Source organism: Halyomorpha halys, unplaced genomic scaffold (genome assembly GCF_000696795.3).
Source record: "Halyomorpha halys isolate HHAL.00 unplaced genomic scaffold, Hhal_1.1 Scaffold1024.1, whole genome shotgun sequence".
NCBI lineage: Eukaryota > Metazoa > Arthropoda > Insecta > Hemiptera > Pentatomidae > Halyomorpha > Halyomorpha halys.
In genome coordinates, this window is record NW_027106221.1 from 430863 (window position 1) to 449509 (window position 18647).

Consider the following 18647-nt stretch of genomic DNA (forward strand, 5'->3'; position numbering starts at 1 on the left):
TAATGTTTTTGACCTGGGCAGAATAGCCTGCATGAAGTTTTAGAGTGGTTTAAATTATATGTTTTCAAAGTGGTATTGAGGTAAGGTAAATTATAAATAATAATGTTAAGTATTTTAAATTGTTTGTAGGATCATACATGTAATAGAAACTTTTTGTAGTAGATTGTCCCTGAAGATTGAAGAAGAAGGATTGGCTGAAACGTTGGATGTATAAGAGAAATAAAATGTTTTGAGACTAAAATGGATAGAGTTTGAATTATTTATTAAAAAATTACCAGTATCAAGAAAATATTAAGATTATAAATGAATTATTGATTTTTGTAATTTAAATTTAAAAAATTGTTAATAATAGAAAGTATGTGTGTATCAGACCTAATAAAGGGTTAAGTGTTGACTATGAGTACAAAGTCAATCGCCTAATGAAGCTTGACTGAAAAACCATTAGTCAATAAAGCAAAGGCTTCATGTGACTGATATCTATCATGCTAGTTTGTTGCACTTACAGTAACAGTCGATAGTACTACCAGCCATCAAGCAAAGCCTTGTAGTACAACAGCAGATTTCAATTTACATGGATTTAGTGGCTGCAACAACTGTCACTGTCACCATTATCGTGGAGCCTCCTTTACTAATAATTTTAAATCAAAGTGTATTATATAAATAAACCAAATTATTATATAAGTTAATTACTAGTCTTATTGTTTCATCTTTATGGTTTTGGAATTTTTCATGTTTTCCTGAGCTCAAGCCCTAAAATTTCAAGGTCTTTTTGCTACCAACAATGCTTCTGAATTTGATATGTTTAGCATTTTTGTTTTTTACATATTTGTACCCATAAAAACAAGAAATTGAATAAAAACTTTTACACTACCTTTTTCATCAAACAAATCCTAATCTGAGTGGCCTAACATGTCCAAAAACATTAAAATTGAAGAGAGCCTCAAAATAAACCAGGATAAAAACTTTTGATCTTCCTGGGAAGAGTAAAAAAAAATTTGTTTTACAATGATATTTTCTACGTTTAAAATTTTGTGTGTGCTCAATCAATAATATCTGTCATCATTTTACTGTAAAAAATCTATAAGGCTAGTTTATGGTACTTAAATATGTAAATATTATGTAAGATTTATTTGATCAAAAATCAATTAGTTTTTAAGGTTTTTTATTTTCTCCAATTTATTCTAAAAAAAAAAAAAAAAAAAAAAAAAAAAAAAAAAAAAAAAAAAAAAAAAAAAAAAAAAAAAAAAAAAAAAAAAAAAAAAAAAAAGGCTGTTCTGGTGAAAACACCAAGTTCATATCATTTTCCTTACTTGATATTTACAATTACTGTTTGACAATGTAATTGCTGTTTGTTTATTTTTTTTTTCCAAGTTCCTGAGACCCATTGGATGTAATAGTTATACATGTGTCAGTTTATTTTCAATGTAGAATTGCCAAAACAATTTTGATAGAAGTTTGGGACAGAAATACTGTTTTTTCTCCTTGTTAGTAAAAAAAATAAGAATGATGTATTGGAAATGCATCTGGTATTGAAGATTTAAATTATTAGAATAATGGATGTTTTAGAAGATTTTGGTATGAAGAATTCTGAGCATTATATTCTTAATACAGATATATTTTTGTTATTCTGATTTTTTTTTTCATTTTTTTCAGGAACAATGATGAATCGTGAGGTCACATTTTTGTTTCAATTTGGCCTTGTTCGAGACACAGTTACGATTGATACTTCAATTTTAAATTTAAAAGTTGTTAAAGAGCATGCGTGTGACTTCATTAATAATATGGTAATAATAATGATTATTTTCTGTTTTATTGATTAATTTTCCTAAACTTATTGATTATTAAATGTTTAATTATCGATATACTTTAATAAACATGTCTGTCATTTTATTCATTGTCAATTATACATAACTATCCTAAAACAGAAGCTAGATTATTATTATGGGATTATTATACTAAATTAATATTATGATCTATCTATCTTCAAACATGAAACATTGACTGACCAGTTTCCTCTAGCAATTTATAATTTGTCATTTGGAGGTAATGGGAGAAAAAAGGGACTAGTTGATATATTCTTAGGGTTGTTGTGGGACAATACAACTGCTATGTTGTCTCGAAGAAAGGTTGGGTGAAAAATAAAATAAAAATTGTCTCTCCTTGTTCCTTCCCTTTTCTCTCCTCATATTTGATAATTGAGGAGGTCCAGAAGAAGGCACTCTGCCTGTAATTTTTGATCCAAATATCTGTTTATGTAGAAAACAAGTCTTTCCTTTACGCTGCATTAGTTTCCCAAACTCCGATCGTGCTGATTCAGCCTTCTTATTTATTAATTATGTAAAATTGCTTGGTTTCAAAACCTGATCCCACCATTTCATAAATGTTATGAAATTTAGATTGTTTAGATTCTATATTAAATTTATTTATGTATAAAACAAGTATAAAATACTAGGTTTTTTCGAATTGTTCATTAAATATATTGTAGCAGTTTAAAACCTCTTTGTGTATATCTCCTTTTGAATATTATTTGTTACATTATTGTTTGGATTACATTTATGATTATATTACTGCTATCATCATATAATTTCCTTTGATTGGGAATTCTCTGTCGTACACCTATAATAACAATTACAACCAAAGTGGTGACTCTGATGTTATGGACGAATTATAGCAAAAGATCACTCAAATGAACATGGACTTTTCAAATCTGAAGGTGCCGTCTGAAGGACAGGATACCCTAGTAAGCTTTGTTGTTTAAATCTTAATATTAAAATCCTCCCCCCCCCCCATTTTGGAGATAGAGATGCAAATTTGTGGTTCAAATATATTAAATCACTAATAAAAAAACAAAACAAATTTAACCACTGATTGATGGCCTTGGACAATCAACATTGCCTGATAAGGGACAAGTGCTGATATCATGAGGCCTACTGAAACTCTACTATATTACAAACTTCTTAAAGATGTCATAATTATAAAGTATTGTGTATAATAGACAAATAAAAAATTCAAAAATTATTATCAGGTTTAAAATTAGGTTACGAAAACCATCCTGACTCTTTTGAGATGTGAAAACTCTTTGTGGTCCCCTAAACATCATAATATATCATTAAACAGTTATTTATCCAAAGATGGCCTTTTACTACACAGGATATCTTACCAGTTTTGCTGCAATATTTAAACACATTAATTGACATAACTGATAAGATACCAGAAGATATTTGTTGAGGAAATATATTTACTAATTTAGAGGGCTTCAAAATATGAAATTGCCTGAGGCCCCCACTTGGTTAGGGATGGCCCTGGTCTAAATCTATAACTCATGCTGCTTTTGCCTCCTAGAGGCATGGCTGTTCTTAAAAAAAGAAGTATACTACTTATGACCCAGATTTCAAAATACTGGATTGCCCACCCTAGGCTGTTTCATGCCTTTTCAGTGTTAGAACTCTTTCAGGTCCCAGAGTAGATTTCATGTTAACTCTGAATGATATTGGTACCATATGCATTGAGTAAACATGGTGAGAGATGCCACTGTCTTGTGCTTATAATTAAAAGACTAAATCAGGGGCAAACATCAGCAGCATGCTCTTAGCATGCAATGGTAAAACTAGCTCTCTTTACTTGACTCACATAAGTACCAAAGTAGGGTTTATAAAAGAAATCGGACAGACATTTCCCTTGTACCTCCTAACATCATCATTAATCAATCTTTTGATCAACTTATCAAAATGCAGAATTATTTTCAGGGATTCATTTCTTCCTATATGCACCAACATTCTACAAGGCAGTTCATAATATCCTCCTTCACTTTGTTCTTTCGACCCTTCTAATCCCATCAAACTTTTTCTAAAAAAAATATGGAATCGATAAACCTTTACCAGAATTTTTTGGAAACTAAACACACAACTCAACACTGTATTAAAAACAAAAGGAAACCCAAATGCCTTTTACCCTACAAAATAGCTGATAGCAAAGGGATTTTTTGATACAATGGTGTCCTTCGGCTACTATTGCTCTTGATGGTGTTAATGTTGCAGTAACATTCGAGGGTTATACCTACCTTAAAGACTTATCAGTTCTGTACATCTTTTCATTTTTTAATTAGGCTGTACACATTCACTCAGACCACTTAGCAAAAAAAATTTTAAACTCTGGGAATGGTAAAACTGGTTTTAAATTATAAGACTCATCATGACATGTGTCAGACAACAAACAAATACATATCTTTCTGTTCATTCACATCACAGTTTAATCACTGCAATATTTTATAATCCCTCCTTTATTCAAATTCCATGAAGAAAGGTGGGTGTATTTTGATATAATAGAAATCACAATTACTATATGTAGAATATTGAATAAAATTAGGGAATTAGAAGACAGATAAATGAAAAATATCTTTATAATATCTTTATATTTGTTTATTTAATTTTTTTTCACTTTCACATAAAAATAAAAATAAATAAAGGAGTATGATGAATTTCTAAAATTAAAATGAGTTATAAAATATTAGCCCTAAATTTATCTGTAACAATGGATGATACTGTGAATATTATAAAAATCATAAATAATATTGTTTGTTAAATATCTAATATAACTTATTTGTTTTATTCCTTAACCTTCCCATTTCCTTCCAAAAAAACTTATCATTTTCACAATGATCTTTTTCTTATAAATTATATAGAACAGGTAACCATCATAGGGAGCAGTTTTTCGGTATTAATATGTTTGAAAATATTAATGGCTATGTGCACTATTAAAGTCAAGTAAAGTGTGCCTAAAGGAGTTGACAGAATTTGAAGCTAACACTCAGTTAACAGTTCTGACATTGATATTATGTTGAGGTCTCTATCACAGAGCTTTTGCAATGCTTCTCGGCACATGATGGTGTTGGAACTGCCTGTGTCCACCAGGTACCTCACTCTTGCTATCTCTATTATAGGCAGACCGCCTTTTCTCTCACATTATAATTCAGCAGTGTGTGGTTGCCTCTCCGCTGACAACCCCTTCAGATATCTCGCATCTTCCTCTCTCTAGTCCCTCGCCTCCATTCCCTCATTTCCATCCTCTTGTTTCTACCTTCTCCTCTAGATTACCTCGTTTCTTGGCTCCTCGACTTCCTCTTCGGTCTCTGATGCTCCTGATGCTTGCGTAGATTCATCTGAAGATTTACTCAACCTACGGTGGCTTCTCCGTTATTGTTGGGCGTTGATCTCCATTGGTTTGCCCTGGCCCACATCTTTTCTTTGGTATAAATATGGGCGATGTTTGGCTATGTGACCCTCATTCCCGCATTCAAAGCATCTCGTGCGTGGGCAATGCACCACTAAATGCCCAGTCTTTCCACAACCATAACACTTGCGGTCCTCCCGCCGACTATTGTTTCTGGGTTTAGCTAGGCTTCTTCTATTTTCTTCATTGATAGCTCTCTCTCTTCTACCATATCCGTGTTCTCTCCTCCTCCAAGGGTTGGGGATGTTTCTTGGCCATTGGTATTCTATCCGGGTCCACCCTGGTTCTTCTACTTCCATACGGGCTTCTACCTCTCTAGCACTTGCTTCTATGAGATCTTGAGCAATTTCCATTAACTTTAAATTAAATCCTTCCTTCTTCCCTAGCTCCTTTGCCAACTGTATCTTTAGTATCAGGGATAAGAATTACATCCAACTCTGTACCTGGATTTTTCCTTCATTTCGCTCAGTTTATCTTGAATTCTGTTAAAGCGTGCCAGGAGTTCTGTGGCATATTGCCCACTAGACTGTTTCGGTTTCTTTGTCTCTCGGATCATCATAAATATGCCTTCCTCTGAGGCCCACCGTCCTCCTCCAAACGCCTTCTTTAATCTTTCCTTGATAACTCTCCGAGGGCTCTCTTCGTCAGCCTGGATCTGATTTAGGATGCTCCTCTTTACTCTGCAGACGACCGCTGCTTTTAAAGCCTCCACATCTTCACTATCGAGTAGACTTTCAATAGACGTTGAAAGTAGACTTTCAATTCAGCTTATTAGTCGGTCACCCCTTTTATGAAGTGGCTCAATTCTCCTGTTTCCCCAGTAAACCGTTCAAGGTCAGAAATGGCCTTCCTCAGGTCTTGGGCGGTTGCTGTGCGTACTTTTTTGGCGTGGGCTCCCGCTAGAGAAACTTCCGGTAGTGGGGCAAGCTCCGGGGTGGAGTATTCACCTCCATGGGAGGTGGGTTCTGAACCCCATTTTGATTTAAAGCTTCCAGGTTCATGACCGCTTGTCTGACAATACTGTTGGCAGCCATTATTTAAAAAAGATCAGAGAATAGAAAAAAAAAATTGAAAGCTGAGAAAACTACGATAAAAAATTCTTCTTTAAAGCAAATATTACTTCGGTATCTAAAGTTCCCGGGTTTCGGCACCAGTTAAGTATTGGCAAAAGCAAAATGTCAAAAAAAGAGAAGAAGGAATAAGATGTAACACGCTTGAACTGCTGTAACATACTGGGTTTATTGTATTTGGTACATCTCTTATATACATTCGATCAGCTGATCCCCTCAGTCAGCTGACATCGAAATAACAGCTGACTCATATCGTAACTTATATATATGTATATATATTGTAATACATATTGTAATATTCAAAAATTAATTATAAAAAATGAAAGGAATTTTATATAGTTTAACTTAATTCTCATATCTAAAAGATAGCTTGGGTTTAAATGAAAAGCTTTAATATTCAACAGATAGGAGAATTTTATTTAAATTTTATAATGTAATAGACTCTTAATCTCAGGGTGGGTTTTTAGGCAATCAGAACACTTATTTTAAATAACACTTTAATTGAAATTAATATCTCTTTTACAAATGTATTCAATTTTAGGTGTTACAAAAATATCCAATTTCATAAAATCTTCTTTTGATGATTTTCGTTGTCTTCTTATTCAACAAACCAACACTTGCTGTAAACAATCTTTCAGCAAACAAACACTGACTTTAAACATAACCTTGGTTCTCTAAAATTTTTCAACTCACTTCTCATCCACCAAAGTGTGTTATTTGGCAATCCAAACAAAGAGTCCCTTATTCTTCTTGGGTGACACTTCGATATCTTCAAGACTTCAAGAACTTCACACAAAAATTGATGAGGACCTCCTCATCCTGGAAATATCATTTCCCATCCGCGCCCAAACAACGAATCCCCAAAACCAAAACCTGTCTCGATGTTCCATGTAAACATCGATTGTAGCACAACAGTTTTGGGTGTTAGGAAATGATTTCCTTTCTGAATATTATTCTTTAATACTTTGTCTTGACTTCTATTTTTTCTTAAATTTAGTGTAATTACAATTATGATGGGAAGTTAAAATAAAGTTTTAAAAATATTTTAATCTGCTCAACATGGCCGTGATTCAACTGTATTTTGTTACTGCATATTTTACTGATGAAAATTGGTTTTCTTGCTTTTAGGTTTAATACTACAATATAAACATATTGAAAAGATATATCACATAAAACCTACTAAAAATCACTTATATATAAAATAACTATTTACGCATAAAAAAGGATATTACAATATATATATAAATTTTTTTTCAGTGTCCTGATCATGGAATAAACAGACTTAATGAAAGAATTTTATTATTTCGTCATGACTATAATGTCCCAAACATTTTACAAATTGTGAACTCAGCATCAGACATTGTTGACGAGACTCTTGTTGAGATAGTTCTTACTGGTAAGTTTTTTTGTTTAGAATATACGTTACAATAATTTATTAATTTATAGATGTTCATTTTTTTTTTTTTAATTAATAAATACTGAAAATGTTATAGGGTGTTTATATAGAAATATTATGGTGATTACTTTTACTGTTTTAATTTAAATATAAATGAATTTTTAGAGTTATTTATTATAAATTGTGTAATTAATATATATTTTTATCTTATAATATTGTTATAAAATATTTTACACAATATCTTTGTTAAAAAACTTTTATAGTGTACTTAAAATTAGTTTAACTGATTTATGACCATAATCCTATTGCTGTTTGTGGAGCTTAGCTCTTGAATCTTTCAGTTTCAATTATTTTTGACATTGTAGATAGATATAATCATATCTATTTTATTTAATCATAATTATAGCACCTATAAGCAGTCCCAAAAGTTTTTTGAATCTTATTTAAAAGAGTGAATTATCTAATAAATGGTGTGATTACTTATCATTAAAAATAATAGCTATTACTCAGAAAAATGTTATTAAAAATTTCTTGTTTATGTAGATCACTTCTTGGTTTTAATTTATAAACATTATATACTTTTTCCATATTAAAATGACTCAAATATCACACAATATTCCTTAACTTGGTATTATTGTACACTTTGTAGTTCATTTAATTAATTACAATTTTTATTTCTCTGTCAAGAGTTATTTAGTAAAGTGAAGTGGAATAAATGGAGAGAAATGCATGCTATTCTATAACCTAACTTTTTGAATTTATATTTTTGGGATAGTTATTTTAAATTACCTAAGAGTCCAGTTTTTCTTCATTGACATTTGGTCTGCATTGGAGTAATTTCTGAAAATTCAGGTAAATATAAATGGCATGGTTTGTTCTCGTTGTTGATAGTGGAGCATTCTATTTGGTGATTGAAAGATGTGTACTTTGTTTTTTGTCTGCTGTTGGAATCTAATGTTTTCATTCTCCCACCCTCCCCCCAATTTTTCATTTATAGTGTTTTGTTTATCTTTAATTTGGAATTTCTTTTAAACATGAGTTAATGAATGACTTAACCTTTAAAATCTTTGTGATGTAATGTGTTTCTGTGCATTTGATTGAAGTGTAAAAGTATTTTTCTTATGTTTGATAATTTTATATTTAAAAGCCAATTTTCTTATTAATTTCCTAGGTATTATTTTATAAATTTCAAGCTATTCTTTGTTTATTTCTGGCAGCATACTAACACTGAATAACTTCTATAATAGCCCAGTCAATAAATGCTCAAAAGGGGGATGTAGACAAAAATGGTGGGATGAATAGAATTTTTTTAAAGCACTTAAGGTTCCGGACAAAATGATGGCCCACCCAATATTTTTTCTCTTAATCAATTTTAACCATTGATATAATTTTTTATTGTTAATTTGTAGTGTATTCTGCTCAAATTTGAACCGATTTTCTCCATTAGGAGTTGTAAAAAAATAATTTGTAAGAATTAATAAATAATACTTGATTTGAGGTGAGACAAAAAGATAGTACAGTGAACAGTAATAATAAAATTCTTCATTAAAATACAATTAAAACAATACAAATTAAAATTGTATACACACCACCTTTTTCTAATGCAACAATCATACAATTTTAAAATGAGTCAAAATGATGACGAATCAATTGCAAATCCTGAATTTTTTTTTAATTCTTCAATGTACTGAAATTGTCGGCTACCACTGCAGAAACTCCTAGCAAGATGCTCCCATACATTTTTGATAATATAAGTCCGGGAACCTAGCTGGCCAATTTATAATTCTGATCCTTTCTTTTCTAAAAAATTCTTTTGCAACTTTTGCTGTGTGAACTGGAGCATTATCTTGCTGAAAAATTACATTCTATTTAGGAATAAGTTCAAAATATTTTTTAATTGGTTTTGTGATCATAGCAAATGCCGCCTAATATAATGTTAGCAACATGAAAGCAGAAACAATTGGATTAGCCTTGTTTACTCTGTGGGATTTGTTTTGTTTTTTTTGTAAATAAACAACAAGTGTGCTATCTTTTTGTCTCACCCCAAATCAAGTATTATTTAATAATTCTCACAAATTTCTTTTCCAATTCCTTATAAAATCAGTTCAAATTTGAGCAGAATATACTACATATCAATACAAAAAAATTATATTGATGGTTAAAATTGATTAGAAGGTAAACACACTGAAAGTCCTGCAATTTTGGTGCTGAGCCAAAGATAGCGTGGGCTTGAGAAGGTCATATTTTTTGTTTATTTCTTGAAAACGTTTCTTTGTGGCTTAAAACATTTTATATGTAACATTAATGTGCCAATTTTTTATTTTCCCTACCAGAATGTGTTCACTAAGTATTTGGTATTGCACTTGGTAAGCATTTTAAGCTCTCATAATCACTGTAAACTATAATTGAGCTTTTTAGACAAAGGTTTGAGATAAGTGGGTTCAAGGCCATATGCTTGAAAAGCAATTTGGGAAGTCATACCTGACCAAAAAAAGAAACCTGAAAAATGTTCTTTGTTTTCAAGTTGAGGAGACAGTCGACGAATCTCAGGTTTTGTTGGACCATGGAGTGTCTTGGGCAGAATCTAAATTGGTGTATGGAAAAAATCAATTAACTGTGTGTTTGTTCTATTAGTTAAAAAAACAGATTTGTCTATAGAACTTATGCTTGTGCAGTTAACCAACAACCTAGCTTCTGCTGAAAGCAATTAATTCTTTCAAAAAAGTCTTTAATTGTTGAATCAGGGTCCTTATGAGATTAACCATCTAACTGATTGAAAGTCGTCAAAATCTTTTCATTATCCATAATTCTTACCAAAGTCTAACTTCTATGCTATTAGTGTTTCAAATTAATTGAAAGAGGAAAGTAAGCTTGACTTATGTGTTTATTTTAGTTGACTTTATTTTTGTTTGAGTCTGACTCACCAGAGTCACTAATAGAATAAGTTTTTTTCAGGATGCCCATCATTTTTTTAGAAGTATTTTTACCCTATATTGTTGAATAGGCTGTCTGAAAGATTTTGAGCATTAATACAAGCTTTTACATCTTTCTCTGTATCAACAAAAGTCCAAAATTTTATTTTGTTCTACGAGCAATTTAATTCAATTAAATCAGTTTGAATAATTTATTACCTTGAAAGAGTTCACAAGCATTATAGAAAATTTCTCAACCATTTTATAACAAAACCAATTTAAATTGAACACAGTTAAAGAAGGCTCTTAACCTATCAGAGAAACTAAGCCAACACTCATTGATAACAAGATTTGTTTTTTATTAAACCAATCATAAAACATCATTTGAGATATTAAAAAACATATTAGAGTTACCTTAACTAATTTTATTGAGAGGCATGCTATTCTGCATGAAGTGCAAAATTAATCAATATTATTATATCATGTGTTAGGTAGGTATTCAAATTTACTCTTGATTATTTCATGTACTTTACAATAGTCTTTGATACCAACTTGTTTATCATTTGTATCTTTGGTTTTATCACTGATTCTAATTCTATATGAAAAAGTAGTAGCTTTCTTGAAGTAACAGGAAGTATCTTAATCAGCCTTGCCATGAAGTTTTTCTTATTGCTCATATTATGTGAGTTATGTTAATTGAAAATTATGTAATATTTTAGATCTTTCATCTCAAAAACCACAGTCCTTTAAGTGTGAAAAATGATCAACTTTATCCATTCCATTTTTAGTTTCTTTTACATTTGGCTCCACTTAAAATTAAAACCAATATGAGGGCTGTCTAGAAATAAATCATTGAAAGAAAAAATAAATTGTATTCAGTTGAAAAATATTTTCAAGTATATAAAGTAATAATCTGATTAATGACTTTTCAGATTATGGAATTTATCACAATGATTCATAGGCTTTTCAATTTCACCTCTTTAGGAATCTGCGACCAGATTTTCTAGCATCCTCATTTCAATTTAATGAAAATGTTGGTGATATTCGACAAACATCTAGTGAAAGCTTCATAAAAGTGAAGCTCTGAATTTCTCTGTTAGTTCATTGGTAATGAAGTTAAACTGACCACTATTGTTCTTATTATGAACATTGAACATTTTTAAACAATACAAACAATTGCCTCACTCATTATTCTGTATCTATACAGTTTACAAAAGTTGCTGATTAATTTTAATTGTTTTATTTATTTTTCATAAAAATTAACCTAATTAATGAACACACACCACAAAGGTATACTTTAATACAATACAGGGAACTATAACTCCTGCCCACCACCATGCTAGATGTAAGTTACTTACTGGAGAGCCCTCTTATTGATTTCTGTAAGACATATTCCATATTAAAAAAAAAAAAAAAAATGGGAGATACAAGTAAAGTTATTTTTCTACATCCATAATGGCCTGTTCTTTGTTACAAATCCTTTGTTTTGAAATCATAGTACTTTATTTTTCCTGGTATTTGAGATGATAGTGTTACAGATATTGATTTGATGAATGCGTGTCTTTTTAATAAGTTATTTAATGATTATCATTAGTAAATATAATTGTTTAAATTTATAGGTCAAGGTCTTGTTGAAGACCCACCAGTGCGTCCTCATGCTTTGGCAGTGCATTCATATAAGTCTCCCACATTTTGTGATTTTTGTGGTGAAATGTTATTTGGCTTAGTTCGTCAGGGTCTAAAATGTGAAGGTAATATTTTGTGAATAGTACTACATGATAAATATTGATATTAAGGAAGTTATATTTATCTTAAAATTAAAACCTTAAACCTTAACAGTGATTTGCTGTCACCAAGAAATTATCCTTGCCTAACATCTAAAAATATTATTAAATATATCATATTCAAACAAAGATGATGCCTTAGACTAGATAAATCTTATTAAATAATGCTTCTTTTAAATTTTCTTTGATATAATAACTTCAAAGAACTAATGTTGCACTTTTAATTCTCTTTAAAATTCAATGTTTATTGTTTGTTTGAATTTGACTAATTAATAGTTTTGTATTTTTATTTTTATGTTTATTATAAAAATTTTTATGTTTTATTTTAGACTGTGGATTGAATTATCATAAGCGTTGTGTCGTAAAAATTCCAAATAACTGTTCACAGAACTGTTTAGATTCAAAACGTTCAAGTTCTTCAACATTGCATGTTCCACGAAGTACATCTGATACCGGCTCAACTTCTTCTTTGATTTCAACTGTTGATGATTCAGTGGTAATGTTTTGTTTCTATTTTGAAAATAATTTAGTTGGTATCTTAAAAGCTTAAATATTATTTACTGAATCTTCAAGAAAATTTCTTTCTGTTAATAGTTAATTCTATTGTGATTTTTATTTTATATTTGTAATTCTATGGTGTGGACTTCCTATGAATTATATTTCATAAAATTTCTTAATTTTTCCTATCATTTATTTTAGGTGTTAGCATCGGGGATATTGCGATCTTAGCAGAAAATATTATTTTGGACTCTCTGGGGATCATACACCATCACCTGCATGGGAATTAGCTCGGAGATTATTCATTGTTTTATTTATTTATTTTATTAGTACTATTATTTATTTATTTTTTTAAACTTATTTATCCATTCAAGTGTTTCTTGTAACCGGCTTTTTATTATATTTTCCTTTGAATCTATTTGTTAGTCTTGTTCTCGTAGAATGTATTTGTTTGTTTTTGGTAAGCTGATCTACTGTTGTGACTATTATTAATGGTGTGATCTCACATTGCCGTCTATTAGTGAATTTGTTTAGCGGGTTACTGGAGAGGACCTAGAAGGGTGAATTCGGGAGAGTGAATTTGTTGATCGGGTGAATTAAAAATTGTGAAATGGTGAAATTGAAGGAACAGAAAAGAGAAAGATCAGATATACTCAATTGGATCTAGTGTAATTTTTTTCAAAAATAAATTTATGGATTCCCATTTCTTTATTAATTATTGTTTTCTTTTAAATTGTTTTTTAAACTTTGGCAAAACCAAAACCAATATGTATAGTTCAACTATTCAACGGATCAATTTAATGTGTGGAGAGGAAAGAGTTTCTTCCTCTCTCCCAGAATGTTTCCACTTCCCCACAGACATATTCTTATGCTATAGTGTTTTAATTTCAAAATTTAATTTTAAAATTTTTTACTATTCAATTATCAGTTATCATTTTTTATCATTTATGATTTAATTCAATATTTTATATAATTCTAAATTTGTTTGTATACTATTCCTTTTCAATTGTATGTTACTCTAAATGTTGTTGTTATCTCTTTTGTTCTATAGCCCTGATGAAGACCTGAAACTCAGGTCGAAACATCGGCATAAAATAAATAAATATGGTTTTGTTTATTTATGTTGTTCTTTGCTGACCGCACCCCCCGAAAAACTTCTTCAAGCATTAATCTACGGTCAACTATCTACACCTCATTGTTTTAATTTCAGTTTGAAATTTATTTCCCGGTAGTGATTGTTTGTTAGCCATCCTTAATACATCTAGATCAGTGGTTCCCAACAACATTTTCAAGAACCTACTCATCCAATTGCTGCATTGGCAAGGACCTCTTCATCTTTTTTTTTTATGACCCCCTTACGTAACCATCCTATTATAACCATGGTAGGTGTCAAGTTTTTTATTACACGGGACCACCACCAAAATAAAAAACACCAGCTTGAATTTGGCCCAGGAGGTTGACTTTTATTTTGTGACAGTCACACAGAATAAAAAACTTGACTCCCCACCATGGTTAAAATAGGTTGGTTATCTGAAGATAACCCTCTCGTATGTCAGAAATGACTAGGAAGGTGGTGTGCTCTCTCTCTTGCATTCATGGGGATTAAATGTGCATAGTAAGTACTTGTTAAATTTATTCACACAAAATATAATAAATATTTAAAAATAGTATAGTATCAGCAAGCAGGGCTATAACTATGCAGTGGTAAGATGGGTCCCCACTAAGGGCACAAGTACAAGAGTGCAAAAGGACCTTGCTACAGCCCTGTCAGCAAGTAATTGTTTTTATTCATTTACCCAATATGGTGGCTGAGAACCTAAGACTTGGTATAATGCCTCTCTTTGGTGAAAAGAGATGAGTTAATAAAAACTGAGGAAAAAACAATTGTTTTAAAATTTAATTTTTAATGACTTATTTAGTCAATACAATGCAAAAGGACCTTGCTACAGCCCTGTCAGCAAGTAATTGTTTTTATTCATTTACCCAATATGGCGGCTGAGAACCTAAGACTTGGTATAATGCCTCTCTTTGGTAAAAAGGGATGAGTTAGTAAAAACTGGGGAAAAAACAATTGTTTTAAAATTTAATTTTTAATGATTTATTTAATCAATACAAGTCTTTAGGTGATAACCGGTTAACTGTTGTATTTTTAAGTTATTTTACACAGCCATAAATGACTGTTATAAGTTAATTTAGCTGGTCTGTGTTTGATGATTTTTGTTTATTTGTCTGATGTACATAATATATGTTCTATGGTAGGTACCGATTCTTTTGTATTCTTACTTTAGTATTTAAATTAAGTTTTGACACAGTTAAGGCAGTTGTATTGTTCTTCAGGTTTATCTTGTATTTTAGTTTAATTTTGAACAGTTAGGGAACTTTTGATGTTCTGCAGGGCAGTTTTTAAACTGATGAATGGTTCCCACAGTATTTCTTGTTAATTGTGAATTCTTAGCATCACTCTTTGGAATGATAAAGTATGTATTAGTTCTTGTACCTGTCAATCTTCAGATAGCCTTCTAGCCAGTGTTGATTGTAACCTTAACATATTTTACTATAGATGAGCTTTATTTTTATTTTAACCATAGTTTTGGTATTTTTATTCCTTCTTGGTTCTTTATTTTTAGGTATTTATTCCTTTTTTTTTCCCCTTTAAGTGTAATATTAAATGATCTGGAGATTTGTTTACTTTTTGAAATAAGTAGAGTTATTTCGGATCATGAATTTTACTTATTAGATTGCCTTTAATTTCTCATATTTTCATTCTGATTATTAAAGATGAATTATTTTGAAATACCAAACTTATTAAACAGGTTATTAAATTTCTAACAAATTGATGTTGTATTTATTTGTTTTAGTCTCTGAAGCATGGTGGTAAAACAAGTAGATCACCTTCTTTAAGTAGTCGTATCACTCTAAATGATCGAGATCTGAACCGTCTTATAAAAATTCCTCATACTTTTGTGGTTCATAGTTACGCAAGACCAACTGTTTGTCAAATATGTAAAAAATTACTGAAAGGGTTGTTCAAACAAGGTATGCAATGTAAAGATTGTCATATCAACATACATAAAAAGTGTATCAGTAAAGTACCTAAGGATTGTTCAGGGGAAAATTATCAGCCAGGTAAGGATTTCTTAATTCAATTAAGTAGAATAGTCTATAGAATAATCTTTAGTTATTTCATTAGTAAAGTTGTATTTAGAACTGCTGTAATCTTCCATTCTTTTGGAGATGACAATAACAATAAATGTAATTCTTTCTGATAAGGCTCGTTTTAGACAGGAGGGGCTTTTAAGTTTTGAATGGTGTCAAAGGAAAAATAAAGGAAACAATATAGTAATATTTATGAAGCTTTCTGAGTACAATGTTGTTTATTTTTCTTTTATATTAATGGCATATATAGTTAGGGAAAGGATTGTAGACCTTAAAAATTTTGAATCTGTACTTTCAACTTTTCACCCAATCAATTAAAATGGATAATTATATGCATTTTAAGGTACTATATTTTTGTCAAAACTATTTAACAACAGATCAACTTGTTCTTTTATATAACATATATATAACTTAAATAATATTTAATTTAAACATTTGTCCAAATTTTTATTGGGTAGGCTGGATTGGAAACAAAAGTTGCAGCACAGATCATCTTGTACAACACTTCAGCAATCTGACAGTGATTTATGAATGATATTCTACCAGAGTTAAAGTCACATGTGTTTGCCAACTTAGATAACTCTGTCATTAGTCAAGACCCTTTACAGACTCAGACTTTACAGATCACCCAAATATTTTATAAAATATATTAAGGAGATACAAATCAAATTTATCTAAAAATTGGGAGCAGAGCCTATTCTGTAGATGAGAATGAGTAACAATCGGACCCAGAAAATTTCAGTACAATTATAGAATATTCAATCTCTCAAATGACCATGCAGGTATCAAATATGATTGAAGATTTGGCAGTTTACAAAAGCTGTCTTGACCTGAGTGTGAATACACCGAGAAATAGTTCTCAATATAAAAAATCTGGAGCACTAGGCACATCACACAACATTAATTTACTAACCTACTTTGAGCATAAATTAATTTTATATATTAATTTAATCTGTACCACTACAAGCCATGAAGGGTCAGGGGTGCAGTACTTTGTAAAGGAAGTACTGTTACTAGACCAACGGTCGTGCAAGGAGGTGATCAGGGCAAAATCACCCTTGACTGCCAGATGTTTACCCTATTAAGGGTACCCACTTAGTAAGAGGACCCCGTAGGGCTCCTGAACCCCAGGGCTGACACACGGCTACAATGAAAGAGAAAATCATCTGTCACAGCTGGATTTTAACCTGGGTCCTTGGAGTTGGTAGCACATTCCCTTACCATTGAGTTCCCTACTCCCGATTTCATTAGTAGGTAAGTGAAATTAAAACCCGACAATCGTAATAGCAACAATGGAAGTACAAAAATATTTATTTATAACTTCTGCTTATTAATGCATTTTTTTTCTCCATCACCTCCAACTATATATCTTGCATATTAATTTTTCTAAGATCTTTAGCTTTCCAACATTATACTATACATTTATACTGTACAAATGTTAGAAATTTATACTGTTGTTAATTTGGTTTTGGTACAGATAAATAGTAATAAACTCTTATTAGCAAAATCTTATGTACCCCTTGTCTTCTCTCCCACTCCTTTATGATCTGGCAACGGGTTTCATTGAATATATATAGTGATATAGTAATACAGCTCTAACATTTAAAAGATACTTGTTTGAAATTAGTCATAATGATTAATAGGAACAATTAACTTGAGAATATCTCAAAGGATTTAAATCAAATTAGAGAAATAATTATTTCCTATAAAATATGGTTAAGCCTGGGATTTAAGATATAGCTAATACACACCTTTTACCTTATTCATTTAGAACCATCTGTCATAATAAAACAATCATTAAACTTGTTATATCAATTTTCCCTTATTATTCTTAATATACATTCAGTTAGGGGCTAATAGTTTTAAATGGCAAAATAATAGAAAGGAAGGGTGAACAATACCTTTAGAAACTCAAATATTTGCTCAATAACAACTTACTTTATTGTATTAGAGCAATAATTTACAATTAAATAAAAAAACCATCACAAGACAGTAGTAACTAAAAGTTTATCCACAGTCATTTAAACACACAAAAAAACATAAAAAAAGACCTTCCATAAGCTTTTAAAAATTTCCACTCCTTGATCCACAACAACTACACTAAAAGTAACCTTCTCTCTATCTATCTCTTCCTCAGTGTTGCCATCTCACATTCACATATAAAAACTAATTATTTTTCTTTATTTATTAGGTGGTGATTTTTCTGATTCTGGTATAGTCAGTGATACTAGTGGAAAGGACGTCACAGATGAAGACAGTGATACAGATGGAAATTCACCTTCATCAGAAAAAGAAATAGGAAATAAAAATTCCCTTTTAAATGAAACTGTAATTATTTTGTTTGATATTAGGTTGGAATCTTTTTATTTTCATTTGGTTCTTATTTAATAATATTTTTTAGCAGGAAGCCAACAATGAGAGTATTAGTAATGCTGATCAAGGGGAATCATCTTCTAACAATATACCTTTGATGAGAATTGTTCAATCTATTAAACATACAAAACGAAGAGGGTCTAAAGTTTTGAAGGAAGGTTGGATGGTCCATTTTACGAATAAAGATACTATGGTAAGAACTCTTTTTTTTTTCTCTGTGTATAAATAT

The 18647-nt window shown here is 30.6% G+C and overlaps 1 protein-coding gene across 1 annotated transcript in view; it reads left to right on the top strand.

Annotated features, from left to right (window-relative positions):
• Positions 1–18647, top strand: part of LOC106687905 (serine/threonine-protein kinase D3) — a gene marked incomplete at its 3' end in the record, with an annotated part of 66144 nt that overhangs the window by 27196 nt on the left and 20301 nt on the right. Inside the window, 7 exon segments of the mRNA XM_067044586.1 lie at positions 1654–1784; positions 7557–7695; positions 12227–12358; positions 12721–12887; positions 15748–16015; positions 18237–18373; positions 18447–18611. Of these exon segments, the coding sequence (XP_066900687.1) occupies positions 1659–1784; positions 7557–7695; positions 12227–12358; positions 12721–12887; positions 15748–16015; positions 18237–18373; positions 18447–18611 (1134 nt within the window).